Here is a 14,819-nt window from a genome sequence, read left to right on the forward strand (position 1 = left end):
ACCAAGATATTATCGTGATTTGCTATCACAATAATATTTGATTCTGCACATAAAGATCTCTCCTCCATGATTTCTTCTTTGATCTCTTCTTGCAGCAATAGATCTTTTTCATCTGGATACTCATCGAAAATTGGCAGCAATAATTCCTCATCTTGTTCATCCACGAACTTCACGAAAGGCTTGGTTAAACTTGCCACTTCTTGTTCCTCTTCATTAAAGATTGATGTTGATGGTGCATCAAACCTTTCCTCGATCTCAAAATAATTGTCATAGATTTGTAATCCTACCTCCCACAACATTAGATTAGGATTCCTGACGTGGCCCCTTCCCTTAACACCTTCGACGCCAAAAGAATTATCAAAGTCATCAAGAACTAAACGAAAGTACGTTTAGAGAAGAATCTATGTTTTTCTTATCATTCAACAAAAACTAATCTCTAATGAGAGTTTACAATTTTTAAATAATAGAAGGAAAATAAAACCCTAAGGAAACCCTAATTAGATAAAAGAAAACTCTAATTAAATAAAAAAATAAACCAAATTTTAAAAAAACACACTGGCCTTCCTCGAGGAAGGGCTGTGACCTTTCTCAAGGAAGAACAATCTGCCCTTGACGAGTTCGCACTGCTTCACCTTGACTTTTCTAGCCCAATACTCGGCAAGTTTCTAGCTGATACAAGATTATGAATGATGTCAACTTCAGCCATTACAAATACAAGAAATCCTAATTATTGTGATGACTTGCAGAAAATTATTTAACCAATATTGTTTGTGGTACAACAAGATTGTTTTGTAAAAAAAAAATAGTGCATTCTTCAATTGGTTTCTCCCTCCTTTTCTCCCTCCCACTCTCACAACATAACACTGCCACTCACCGGAGCTCCTCCGTCCGACCACCAATCGGAGCTGTCGACTCATCGAACGGAAGTGCCCGACCACCATGGTCATTTCCCGACCCTCCACACCACCCATTGTCATTACTTTTCTCCACCAAACCTAGCAAATCAAGTAAAAAGAAGACAAACCATATTGGCATATTCAAAATAAAACTCAATTGGAAAACAAACGTCTCAAATCTCAACCACCAGCCACAAAAAAAGTTCAAAAACACGCACACACATAAACACAAACACCTTACAGACAGAAAGCAAAAAAATAATGAATTTATTAAATTTCAAAGCATTGCTTTGGCTTTATATTTAATCATTTAGTGTTCAGAAGGCTGGCAGTCTAACCAGACCAACAACCAGTAAATAACAAGCAATGCATTCAAACGCTGTTGTCTTTTTCTGAACATTATTAGGTAAACTTTCTCTTTCAGACACTTCACCTTTTTGTCATTTTGTGCAACTACTAATGTCTCTAGTCATCAATTCAATAATTTATATTAACCCTCGTGTTTTTTTGGGTTATATCTGTTGAATCAAGCTTTAATCTTGCTCTCCTTTGTTAGATCACATGCTCCATTTTGCCAAAATAAGGTCTACAGATTGCTAACAGAAGCATTTATAGTTTTAGGAGCAAATAATAAATAATTAAAATAAAAGCCTTTAGAACTGTGGGACCCCCCACAATGCCACCACTAGAATACCTATATTCCAATCTAAACAATAGGTTCACTGCATACATATACAAATAGTATGTACACATTTTGAATGGTACTGTATATTTAATGATATCAAATGTGTATGTTTTCTAAATAAAGGTTCTGAAAACTAATCTACATGGTTTTTTAAGCAGTATGTACAAGTTTTCAAACACTATACATTGGCATGCCATGTACATGTAAAAAGCTCACACATTTATTGATATTATGCTATAAACGTGCAGTTTTGACAGCCTACAAGGAAACAGTTGATTTTCATGACACAATTAGCAATGGAATTGCAATTCCGTCATTAATATGATTTATACTACAGACAAACTTTCTTCTTACCTTCATTCTCATTTGCTCCCTTCTCTATCATTTATCATCCTCTCATTTCTCTGCTTCATCTTCCTTACTACCTCTTTCTCTTTCTTCTATTCACATTTGGTTTTTTTTTATCATAGAAGTGCTTGAGTCTCATACGTGGATGTAGAACAGAGTTGGACCCCAATCGAGTTGGAATTACTGAAGAGTTCTTGAAAGGGGTTTGAGGAGTTCATTGATTATGCTTGTAAAAATAATTCAACTTTCAAAATATAGAAACAATAAAGTGTCCATGTGTTAGGTGCAAGTGCACAAGATTTCGAGGGTTAGAGGATGTATGGATGTACTTATATATAAAATGTTTTGAACCTGGATATCACTACTGAACAAGTCATGGTGAAGAAATGTCGAATATTGCTCCTGTGGCGGTTGTCGATGTGTAAGCAGATGCTGCAAATTACTATTGGCAAAGCAATTATTGGGCTAACTTCAACCCATACGAGCATATTGTAATGGACGCTATTGGATTGTTGGTTGGGGAGGAGCTTTTACAATGAGATAATTACAACAAATAGTTCATGCCGGAACCACCAAATCCTGAGGTGCAAAGTTTCTTAGACATGTTGTCTACTACCCAAGCTCCACCGTGGGATGGATGCGACTCATACTCGGAGTTTTCAGCTGCGATGACACTTTTAAGCATTAAGCTAACTATAATATGCCACAGAGTTATTTCGCAAACGTCATTCACCTTATTAAAGAGACGATGCCTGCAGATAATAGGATGCTTGTAGATTTCTATCAAGCCAATAAGTTGGTGTCTAAACTCGGACTTAAGTATCAATTAATCGATTGTTGTACAGATGGTTGTATGATACTTCCTCTATCCCAATTTGTTTGTCATCCTTTGAAAATCTAACTTTTTAAGGAGATATGATTTAATACAATTCAACTACACAAAATAGCCATGTTATTCTAGATTTACCCTTACTTATGGTGGTATTTTTTTCCTTGAAACAATGGTCATTAAAGTTACAAGGGTAATTTTGAAATACAACGACAAAATTGTTAATTAATGAAGAAAAGTGACACCAGTTTTGGGACAACCCAAAATAGAAAGGAGGACTAAGAAAATTGAACGGAAGGAGTATACTATAAGGATGACACTAATTTGGCACATTGAAAATTTTGCGAGGCAAACTATTGTAAGCCTCGGAGAACTAGATGTGGAAATTTGAAGGAGATTTCAATTAAACGCATGTGGTACCTGCTATTGATTCCCAGGTTTTCGAGGCTATTTAATTCAACAGTTACAACAAAGAAGATGAGGTGGCATTATGAGCATCAATGTGAGTCCAACATCCTGTGTCATCCATTTGATGGAGAAGCATGGAAATACTCTGACAGAACATATCGAGATTTCACTTCAGATATGTAGAATACAAGACTAGGTTTGTGTGCAGATGATTTCACTCATATCACACAATCTGGCAAGAACTATTCATGTTGGCTTGTGATTTTGGCTCCTTATAATTTATTGGTTGGGATGTGCACAAAAAGAGAGTTTATGTTCCTGACAATAATCATTTCGGGTCCTCATAATTGGAAGAGAAGAATCGATATTTATCTCCAACCCTTAATAGACGAGCTCAATCAGTTGTCATAACATACGATATGTCAATGAAAATTTTTTTTGTTATAAGAGCTACGTTGACGTGGACTATCAATGACTTTCCTACCTATGATATGCTGTATGAATGAATGACACAGGAGAAGTTAGCATGTCCTTGCTGCATGAAGCGTTCAAGGGTGTTTACCTTGAAAAATGGTTGGAAAAATTTCTGATTTGATTGTCATAGACAATTTTTGCCTACGAGACATCAATTTATGCGGAACAAGGATGTATTTTCCAAGAATCAAATGGAGATATCAAAATCTCCTCCACATTTGAATGGAGAAAAAGTATTGTGTCAGTTTTGAACTTTCCAAAGATTATTGAGACATGCCCATTATCATCGTCGGGATATGGCCAAAAACATAATTGCACCAAAAAGAGCATCTTCTTGGATCTACCTTATTGGCTCAATAATATCATACAACATAACCTCAATGTCAAGCATATTGAGAAGAACATGTTCGATAACATTTTCAATATGTGTATGGATGTTAAAGGAAAAATAAAGGATAATGCTAAGTTTGGATTGAATATTTTGCATTATTATAACACAGAGCTTTAGAGTTAGTTGAGTATGGCAACAGTAAATCTTTCAAACCAAAAACACAATTTTGTCTCAACATGGAGTAAAAAAGGGTTGTTTGTGCTTGGGTCTCTAGTTTGAAGTTGTCAAACGGTTATGCATCTAAGCGAGGCAGGTGTGTAGATATGAGGGAAAGAAAGCTACTTGGGATGAAAATTCCTTGTCATATTTCTTACTGGAGCAAATGACCTTAAAAATACTCAATATATAGTACATGGATCTGCATTACAACGGCAATACATTAACATGATAATGTAGGTCAATATTAGTCTAATATTAATTTTTGCAACAGTAACATGATGATGTTACTGTTTGAAACAGTAACTTGAAAGAAAAAGTCTCAAATCCAGACGATTTCGGCAAGGTTCGCTACATCACCACCGCCATTAGAGTCCCCTCACTGAGATGCACAATACCCAACCATATTTTGTCTAAAATGGCCACTAAAAAGGGAGACTCAGAGCTGATACATTTTGCTCACGTAATGTTACTATTTCAAATAGTAACATACGATCTCAAATCTATATTAATATTGAAACAGTAACATACGATCTCAGATATAACAAGATAAAGACGAAAACTAATAAAAATAAGAAGGATAGTAAAAAAAATGAAAAAGATGATTGTGGAGGTGCGATGATGGTGGAAGAGCGACGGTGGTGGTGGTGGCAGTAGTGATGGTGGAGATGGAGGCGGATAGTGGCAGTGGTGGAGATGGAGGCAAACATGGCAATGGTGAAGATGGAGAGCAGGTGTCTTAGATATGAGTTTCTTTTTAAAAATTCATATCTATTGGAGAAGAATGGTAAATGTGAGATTATGTAATTATCAATTTTTAAATGAGGTATTTATGTGGAAAAAGGTACTTATATGGAGAAGAGAATTTTTGTTTGACTTATGTGTCCAACATTTGTCAAGGTGGGTATTAAAATGACATTTTTCCAAATAAATTTATCAAAGTCCAAAGCCCAATTGATTTTTGAAGAAACCCAATTAATTCAACCCAACCCAAAACCCAAAATCTGACAAAAACTCAAGTCCATACTATCCAAAGCCGAACTAATTCAACCCATAAAGACAAGCCCAAAGTCCAATTAATTTTGAAGCAAGCCCAATTCTTAACTTCTCACAAATCCAACCCAAGCCCATAAATTCGCAGCCCAAATGCCCAATTAATTTCATGACCCACAAACCCAAGCCTATGAGTCTAAGACCCAATTAGTTTCAAGACAAGCCCAAACCCCACACCCAAAAGAAGAAACTCTAAAAATGTTGGGATCAAATAAAGGGTGTGTTTGGTACCGCGTTGGTTGGGGCGGGCCCAATTTCCCTGCTCACCCCACCAAATGGGCTATTAAGTTAGTAGTTACCGCCGGGGCAGTAACCCTCCAAATGGAGCTTGTTGTGCAGCATTTTTCATAATACTGTAGCTTTTTGACATGGGTCCCACGCCAAAATCTATAGCCCTTTATTTTTTAAAATTTTTGTGTAGGTTCCACACATTTGGTATAAAGTACTTATATTTTAAGCATGGGACCCACCCAAAAATTAAAGTTTTAGCATTATTTAGTATTATACTACTTAATAACTTTTTAATAAAAATTGTGTTTAAACTTAATAACTGTATAAAAATTATAATTATATTTTAATAATAATTATAAATTCATTTATAATTATAATAATTAATATTAATATTGAAATAAAAATTTAAAATTTAAAACATACAAATAAAACGTCACGCCCTGACCCTCGGAGCGTGAGGAGAAGGAAACAGGAAGATAAATGACATCATGCACCACTAACTCCACACAACTCCAATAGAGTTGAGAGAAAATCGAGTAGAAAATCGGGCAGTATCTCCCCATAAATTGAAGAATGTCATCCTGCTCATATACAAAAAAATCAACCAGTTCATAATAATCGAATAACATCCAGAAACAATCAGAATCAATCTAGTCAAGACCCTCAGGGTCCACTACCACAACCATACTACCAGACACAGGAGTCTCAATATTCCGGAGTACCCTCCTAGTCATCCAACACAAATTCTGAAAACAATCTCATAATGTGTGTGTATATATATATATATAATCCCAAACTAACAGAGGACATCCAAAGTCCAACACATAAGCTAATCACTCGTTCAAGCCACCACGGTCACGCCCCCTCCTGTTGATCTGTAGTACCGACCTCAAAAACAAACTCACCTCAAATGATAGAAAAGAGGGAATGAGCCGAATGCCCAGTAGGGATATAAATAGAGTGTAATGAGAAGCTGAATTTAAAGATAGTAAATACAACAACATGTCAATACAAAAATATGCACACCTGGTCACCCATCCGAACCTCCAAACTCACCTCCAATGACTCCTCAATCATTATCACAATGCTACCATGCCAATCTCATAATGCCACACTAGAGCCGCCACGCAATTCTCTAGTACCGAGTCGATCACATAAAGCCACACTAGAGCCGCCATGCAGTTCTCTAGTACCTGGCTATCTCATATATCCACACAAGAGTCTCAATCTCAAGGAGCACCCTCTTGGCCCTAAAACCATAATAACCTCCAATCCACTAACACCTAAGTGAACCACCCAAGTCCATACTCAGTGATCCACCATGCCACTAATAATGTACAAAAGAGTGCAATGTCCACATACACACACGTTTCATGAAGAGCATTTTAAACATGTCAATCAAACTTGACATTTCCAAGGTTTAATATACAAAAAATAATCGATTGTAGGATTGACAAATAACATGGATAAAATAGGGATTTGACCCTCTTTGGAACAAACAAAGAGTAGCCCAAATGAATTTATCAACCAAACAATGGTAAGATATCAAACAAGAGGAAATTCAAGATATTTTTATGAAACTTGAAGAATTCAACAAAAATGGGGAAAATTCCCTACCTCAAAGCGAATTGCAAGTTCTTATCACAACCACAATGTATACTACACGTAAATTCATTAACTCATTCAATAAAATAAGCTTCATTAAATTTTCATATTCCTCAACCCATTCAACTCTCACATTCCATATTCTACAATCCAACCCATTTCTAAATATTCACATTATACCTTAATTTTTCAAGGTTTAACCATTAAAATTCTATGACAATATTATTTTCATCCTAACCCAATTTTAATTAGAACAATTTGAGTTATGAAATCTTACCTTGAAACTTGTTAGTTTCACCAATCAAGAAAGCAAAGTCTCCTCTTGAATTGGTTCAAGAACCACACTTGAACCTAATAATATAGGAAGATTAGAGCCTAATTTCAAGTTATTGAACAAAGAAAACTCCCTTTGAATCAAAATCCCCAAAACCCATTTAACTCCTAACCCTAGAACCAAGAATTTACCTAAATCCTTCTCTTTTCTTTAACCAAATAGAGGGTGCGTGTAGGTTTCAAGCTTGGAGCGCCCTTACCAGCCGGAGATTCGCCGGGAAGTCATCGGAAGTGGAGCGCCATTACTTTTTGTTCTTTTACTTATTTGACCCTAACTTTAGTTCAACTATTCTTTAAACCCTTATAACATTCTAATTTCATCCCACAAGTTTTATTATTTTCCACAACTAAGTCCCATTTATTCATTTTATTTTTATTATTCTATATTTTTCTTTTATTTTTATTAGGACGGGGTATTACATAAAATATACTTTTAAATTTATAATTATACTTAAAATTAATAATTATACTTCTAAATTATTTTGTTTATTCATTCGTAATAATTACAATACAAATAAGTTTTTTACACAGCTTAATCGCAAATAACATTAAAGTTTCACCAAACACTTCACAGCTTTAAACTCAACTTTTTTCTCACAGCTTAACAACTAATGTTGAAAATCAACACAACCGCTCTATCAAACACACACAAAAGGGGGTGGGGGCTGCACGGAAAAAGGGGAGGAAAAAAAGAGTGGGGTGTCTGGGGTTTAGAGAGGGAGGCGGTAGAGGTGAAAAAGGGGGAAAGGTAAAAGAGGGAAATAAAGAAGAAGGGAAAGAGAGAGGAAAGGAGAAAGGGAGAAAAAGAAGAAAGAAAGGGGAGGGAAAGAGTTGAAGAATCCTATTGTTTTTCTTTCCTTTTCATTATGTTTTTGTTCCCATAAAACTCATCTTGAGGGGATTCATTTTTGGAAACCCAAAGTTTCTTCTCATCTACCAGAAATCTCAATTTCTTCCACTATTTTTTCTTAACATTGTTTCTCTGTTTGGGTGTTCTTGGCAGAAAGAAAAATGGTTTCCTCTTTCGTGAGATTCTATCTCCGAATAGGAGGAAGCCCCATCCCCTCTTTGTCGAACAGTGACCGAATGAGTTTTAACCTTTTGAGCTTTCTTCATTCAAATGGAGATAGTTGCTTCAGTGCCCTAGTACACTACTTGGGTTGGAGTCTTTGGGCCCGTTTGGGCAACAATTTTAACTAGCATTTATACAAATGCTGGTTGTTTGCCAAACAACAATTTGTGGGCACATAATCTGAGAGTTTTTTCTGGAGCATTTTATACTACTTTGTAAATGCTACCCCTAACAAGCATTTGTGTAGCATTTGACTTTCATTCTCTTTTTTATCCTCATTAATGGCGGTTATTCCAATTTTACCCCTCATATTAAGGAATAGTTTTATTAAAATATTTTTCATTTAATAAATAAATAAATTAATTGTTATTAAAAATTTAATTAATTAATTTATTTGTATTTTTGGATACAGCGTATACAACTAAAATGTATAATACCCCTGTACGTAATTTATCACAATATGCTACACAGCACAAATGTTAACAACAAAAGTTCAACCAAACACCTACTCAGCATTTAAGCAGCATATCTGCTACAAAAATTGTCCAGCATTTCTGCTACCACCATTTCTGCTGGCTTATCTGCTGCTTTGCAAATGATCTACCAAACTAACCCTCTGTTTATATGTGTTCTTTCATTCTATTCATTCATCTCACTACCTGCTTTGTTTTTCTTCCTTTGATTTTGTTCAATTTTTTTTCTTTTTCCTTTGCTGGATGTTGGCCTCAAATTGACGTCTCATCTTCATGGAATTATGTCCCCGCACAGAATAGACTTCCCCGCCATTTACTAGTAAGGGATACCCTGCTATCCTAGTGCAAAGATGTTTGGTTTTATTCTTCAGTACCTACTATGTGTGTCACGATTTGCAGGTATGGGAAGAGTAAGGATTTAGTGGGCTGGGCTTAGTCTAAAGTGATTCTAGATTGAAATATCTTCGTGGGCCAAAAACGTTTTGGGTTTTAAGTAAATTTGTGGGCCAAGGTTGTTTTGGTTAAATTTTCTTTTGTGGGCCAAAGATGTCTTGGGTTCTTGAATTTCTTGATGGGCCTATTTCATTTTGGGCTCAAATTTCCTTGTGGGCTGCGCCTACTTTGGATTTAAAGTTTCTTTGTCTTTTGTGAATCAACGTGTTTTTCAAGATTTTGTTCATTTTTGGGCCAACACTTGATTTAGCATTTATTTTAAGTTCTTTTTACAATCAGGATAGTTGTTGCCCCGAACAAAAAAAAAAATTTATCATCCACTCGAGAAAAATGATTTTAATCGAAATGATTATTGTCAAATTTGAAAGTGGGGCATAAAAAATAAAATTTCAAAAAATACCTTTCAACGAAAGTTTTGTGAGCTTCTTCTTTCGTGATATTTTATTACAGTTTTGTAAGTTTTTACTTCGTGGTATTCTATACCCTTGTAGGAGGAGTTTCCAAAATGTTTTCAAAAAATCAAAATTACATTAGCCCTTATTTTACATGTTGGTAACAGCGTGAGCGGGTATTGTAGGGTGTTAATACCTTCCCTACACTCAATTAACCCCCGAACCCAATTTTCAAAACCTTAGACCAATATTTTTAAAGGTGGTCAATTACGCCTCCAAAACAATTGGTGGTGACTTTCTATTTTTTAGTAAGTTCGCCTACGTCGTGATTCCGGTTGCCACAATCATGCTAGGTAAACAGATGAAATATGCTTAACTGAGAAACATGACGAGATAATTATGGGTTCTTCAACTCAAACTTGTTGGTACCACAATATGGTTAATTATATGCACAAATACTCGAGAAAGAATGAGACATGTGATAACTTGTTTGATTTCTCTTTTTTTTAATGGTAAAGTCATACCCCACTCTCCACACTTAAAATCAACATTGTCCTCAATGATAGAAGAAAATCATCATCATCAAAACCTTTATCTCAAAAGTTTGGGGTCAGCTACATAAGTTTATGAGAACATCAACGGGAATCCACCATGTGTATTCGTTTTCTCCATTCATTTCTATTATAGATCATACATTCATCCACTCCTATTAACTTCATATCGTTTCTTATTACCTTCAGCCATGTCTTTGTAAGTCTTCCTTGTCGTCTCCTACTTTCTCCTATACAAATTCTCTCATTCCTCCTTACCACCTCACCGCTATGTCTACCTTGAACATGTCCATACCATCTTAAATGATTTTCTTGTAACTTATCTTCAATAGGTGCTACTCGTACCTTAGATATAATAATCTCATTTCTTATCCTATCTTTCCTAGTGTGATCACACATCCAAATAAAACATTCACATTTTTGCTATATGCATTTTTTGGATATGTCGTCTCTTGATTGCCCAACACTTGAAATCATACATCATTTAAGATTGTAAAAGCTCCAAAATGCCCACCAATATGTCCCTCGCTTTGTGCTGTCTAGACTTTAGTCTTTTGCGTAACTCCATAAGATTGGTCTCATGTCTCTCGAACTTAGTTAAAGCTCGACCAAAGGAAAAACACAGGAAGAGGTTTCCAGTGGTGGTCACTGGAATAGAGTTGTCGGAGGTGTTGAGAAGAAAGATTGTAGATGAGAGAAATGATAGAACAAAGTGGAAAAAAATAAAAGAAATGAGAAAAATGGTTAAAGGGCTGTTAATGTAGTCCCTGAATTTATTGTTTTATTTTATTTATTTTTCACTTTTTATTGTAAATCACCCTATAGGGACCATTCCCTAGGAAATCTCTCAGACCTATTAGTAAGTTGAAGTGTAACACTAGTGGGTCTAAGATTTTTCAATCCTTCTTGATAAATAGAATAGCGGATGAGGTTGACATTAGAATCCAGATCTAGAAGTGTTTATTTGATCTTATGTTCACTAATGACACAAGGCAGTGTAAAAGCTCTGGGGTCCTTAAATTTAGGCGGCATGCCTGAGATGATTATGCTACTCACTTTTTCGGTGAGTTGAACCTTTTTTTAGAATTTATGCTTGAGCATGACGTTTTTATGCACACAAGTCTTTTAAGAACTTAGCATAGGTAGAAAATTGTTGAATAACATCCAAAAGAGGGAGATTTATTTTCACTTCTCTGAGAGTGTCTATTATAAAGCTGCTCTTCCTAGGGTCACTCTTCTCCATAGGCTTAGTCAAAGTCAAAGAAAATGGGACAACATGTTCATAAGGTGAACTTTTAGGTAGTCCTAATGTTTCTTCCACCATAGGAGCGATTAGATTACTCTTTGCTTTGTCACTATCAAAAATTTCCTCATTAGATGTATCATTCTTCTCAAATCAACTCTCTCCCTACTTTATGCTCTTGATTTTAAGCTTTGAGTATCCAACACCCAAATATTGCTAACATCTCAAATCCATGACTTCCACCAATCGTAGATCAGAACGTGATATCACAAGGGTTATTCCCTCTATTTCCAATTTTGCGAGAAGGAAGAACGAAGGTTTGCGAAGAAGAAAATGACTTCGCATTACTCTATATTCGTTTATTTATTTATTTATTTCAATGGATTTGGTCAATTTGCCTTCATGTCCCCACTTAAAATATTTATCCCTAATAGGTCCTCTCACTTGTTTAATTTTACAAAACCACGCTTATGTCTAATTAAAACAAGTTTAGGAACCAGGTGTTACAATTCTCCCCACCATAAGGAATTTCGTCCTCGAAATTCAAACTCCATAAATAGATAAGAATGTAATTAGATACACCATAGTATTAATACCCTTTCGGCAACATTTATACCCTTTCGACAATTCAATATGGAATTCAACTATTGCTTAATCATATCACCCATATCTAATTACAATTGCTTGATATGGTTCTAAAGTTCCCTTAAAGTAACCTGATAAACTTATCTCTGTAAACAAACCAATAAAAACTCAATTCAGAGTTTAAGGATCAACTTCAAAGTTGAAGAGAACTTAATACACTTTTAATATCCTTCATCTCTGTATTCAAAACTAAAAATTAAGTACGTACCCTACTTTCAAGGTCGTTAAACATCCTCACAATCTAAAAGAAACCATCAACAAGGTATTGCACAACTCGCCATCATTTTGTAATAATATAACACCTATTCACATCTACAACCATCCCTAAAGAGATCCAGTACTCAACCTAGGTATGTTGTTCTTCAATTCTCTATATTTTTTTGCATTTGCTCAAGTTGTTGCGTTAATTGTTTAGTTTTTCACGATAGCAACGACTTATATCTTCCTTAATTTACATTTTTTCTTTGCCAGTTTCGATTTTGGCGATAAGCCTCTTCCAACTGTAAGGTAGGATATGCTTAAGCTTAACCCATCATTATAGTACAAATAGCTATCACCATTGTAATCATGAATTTCACAATTGTACGCTGTCTGTAATTTATAAATCATCTTATGCATAGCTCGTTCTTACAATAACTTGGTGTCTTATTCATTTGGTCGACACAACCAAGAATTGTATGCATAATTCTTTGATGTGAATCGTAATGTCAATTTGATAGAATCTTCATAATTAAAAATCCATTCAAATCCAACAGTACACACACAAATTACAAAAACAAAAGGAGCATAACATACCAATATATCATACAAGTTCAAAGCTTTAAGTATCATTCATTAATCATCTCTCTTATATTCTTAGTGCTCCTTCTAGGTTGAAGCATTTCATTAGCTCCTACCGCTTGATCAAGTACCTCCCATGTTGCTCCGATATGGGATCAACATCACTCTCGTCGTCAACACCATCAACCAACCAATGTTGAGCTTTTGTACAATTATCCGCTTGAAAGACATATTTATCATTACTCACTCTTCGCTTCTTATAGAGAAATTTTGCATTGAATTGAACATACACCAAGTTGTTCAATCTTTCCGAGTCAATTCTATTTCTCTTTTTAGTGTGCACCTATAAGATAATGTGGTTGAAAATTAGATGAAAAAAATACAAAAAAAAATCATATAAAAAACGTCAAAGTTGCTTACCCCGTCGAATGTACTCCAATTCCTCTCATAACCTGATGAAATTGTGGTCAATGAGAGAATTCTAGTTGCCATCTTCTTCAAGTTTGGTGCACTACCACCATAGTTACTCCACCACCCAGCTAACATTCATTATGATAAAAAATACTAATCAATTCCCATTTATGAAAAAAAAATTGATCTAGGAGTTTAGGAGTTAGGACTTGCCGGGATTGAACTCATTGACACCTTTACTTTCATAAGCATAAATGGCTTGTTTTCTTCCAAATATTCCCTCCAATTTCTTATAATTGATCAATTCATCATCAGACACTATCCCTTGAGTGGTCCGATCATCGAGGAAGAACTTGTCCACACAATCGAGATATGCTTCCATTATAGTTGCATCATCTCCTATTTCCACCTTATTCTTTGCAAAGTAGTATGGATTAAGCAAGTAACCCACCAAGTGCAAAGAGGAATCAAGTCTTCCTCTGGATTTACTCTCCATTATGTCAATTATCGGTTTATAATTCTTTTCAAGTCCACTACATATGTCTTTCTTGATCTCTCTTATCGCCGCTTGAACTTCTCGATACAACCATGACATAGATGGTCTGTCACTATCAACAAACCAAAGTACTTTCACCAATGAACGAAAAACAACCAAGCAAGAGTTCACGGACTTCCAAAGGATATGCTAACAACTGTTGCATATGCCACTTTTCCCTTCGCACTCTTAGAATGTGAATTCTGAGCCCATTCTTCGGAAGCAAACATAAGTCTTAGTTGCTCTTTTTTCTCCACCAAGCTTTGCAAACAAAGGTAATTAATAGCAAAGCGTGTCACACCAGACCGTACTATGTCACGCTTCTTTATCATCTTTCTCATCGTGCTTAGGGTTGAGTGATGAGTATATATAAATATGGTTAAGGCTCTTACCTTATCAATTGCACTCTTGAACCTTAGAAGTTTATCAATTGCCTCAAACATAAGATTCACCGTATGTGCGGCACAAGAAGTTCAAAATAAATTGGGTCACTTGGTTTCCATCAAACTTGCAGCTGTCATGTTATTAGAAGCATTATCCATCACAACTTGCACCACCTTTTTCGGCCCTACGTCTTCAATGCATTTGTCGATATAGTCAAATATGTAGGTTCCCGTATGGGATACATCGGAATCCTCCCTTGAGGAAATGAAAGAGATTCCTTCCCTATAATGAACACACAAGTTCATAATACTCCTTCTTTTATGGTCAGTCCAAGCATTAGTCATAATGGAACAACCAGATATGACCCACTCATCTTCATGCTTCTTTAGCGAGTTCTTAACTCTCACAACCTCCACTTTCAAACATCGACTACCCAAGCAATACTGACTCGACGTAGGTAGTCCTGGACCA

General features: G+C 35.5%; 1 protein-coding gene across 1 annotated transcript; it reads right to left on the minus strand.

Annotated features, from left to right (window-relative positions):
* Window positions 1-6,121: 6,121 nt before the first annotated feature.
* Window positions 6,122-14,305, minus strand: LOC120007337. Its single transcript, XM_038857535.1, has 8 exons — window positions 14,101-14,305; window positions 13,643-14,056; window positions 13,439-13,557; window positions 13,150-13,361; window positions 6,665-6,721; window positions 6,498-6,558; window positions 6,377-6,444; window positions 6,122-6,197 (listed from the first exon to the last, which is right to left on the minus strand). Exons 1-8 carry the CDS (start codon window positions 14,303-14,305, stop codon window positions 6,122-6,124), a joined length of 1,212 nt encoding a protein of 403 aa, XP_038713463.1.
* Between the last annotated feature and the right edge of the window lie 514 nt (window positions 14,306-14,819).

The sequence above is a fragment of the Tripterygium wilfordii genome, chromosome 10, assembly GCF_013401445.1.
Source record: "Tripterygium wilfordii isolate XIE 37 chromosome 10, ASM1340144v1, whole genome shotgun sequence".
Taxonomy (NCBI): domain Eukaryota; kingdom Viridiplantae; phylum Streptophyta; class Magnoliopsida; order Celastrales; family Celastraceae; genus Tripterygium; species Tripterygium wilfordii.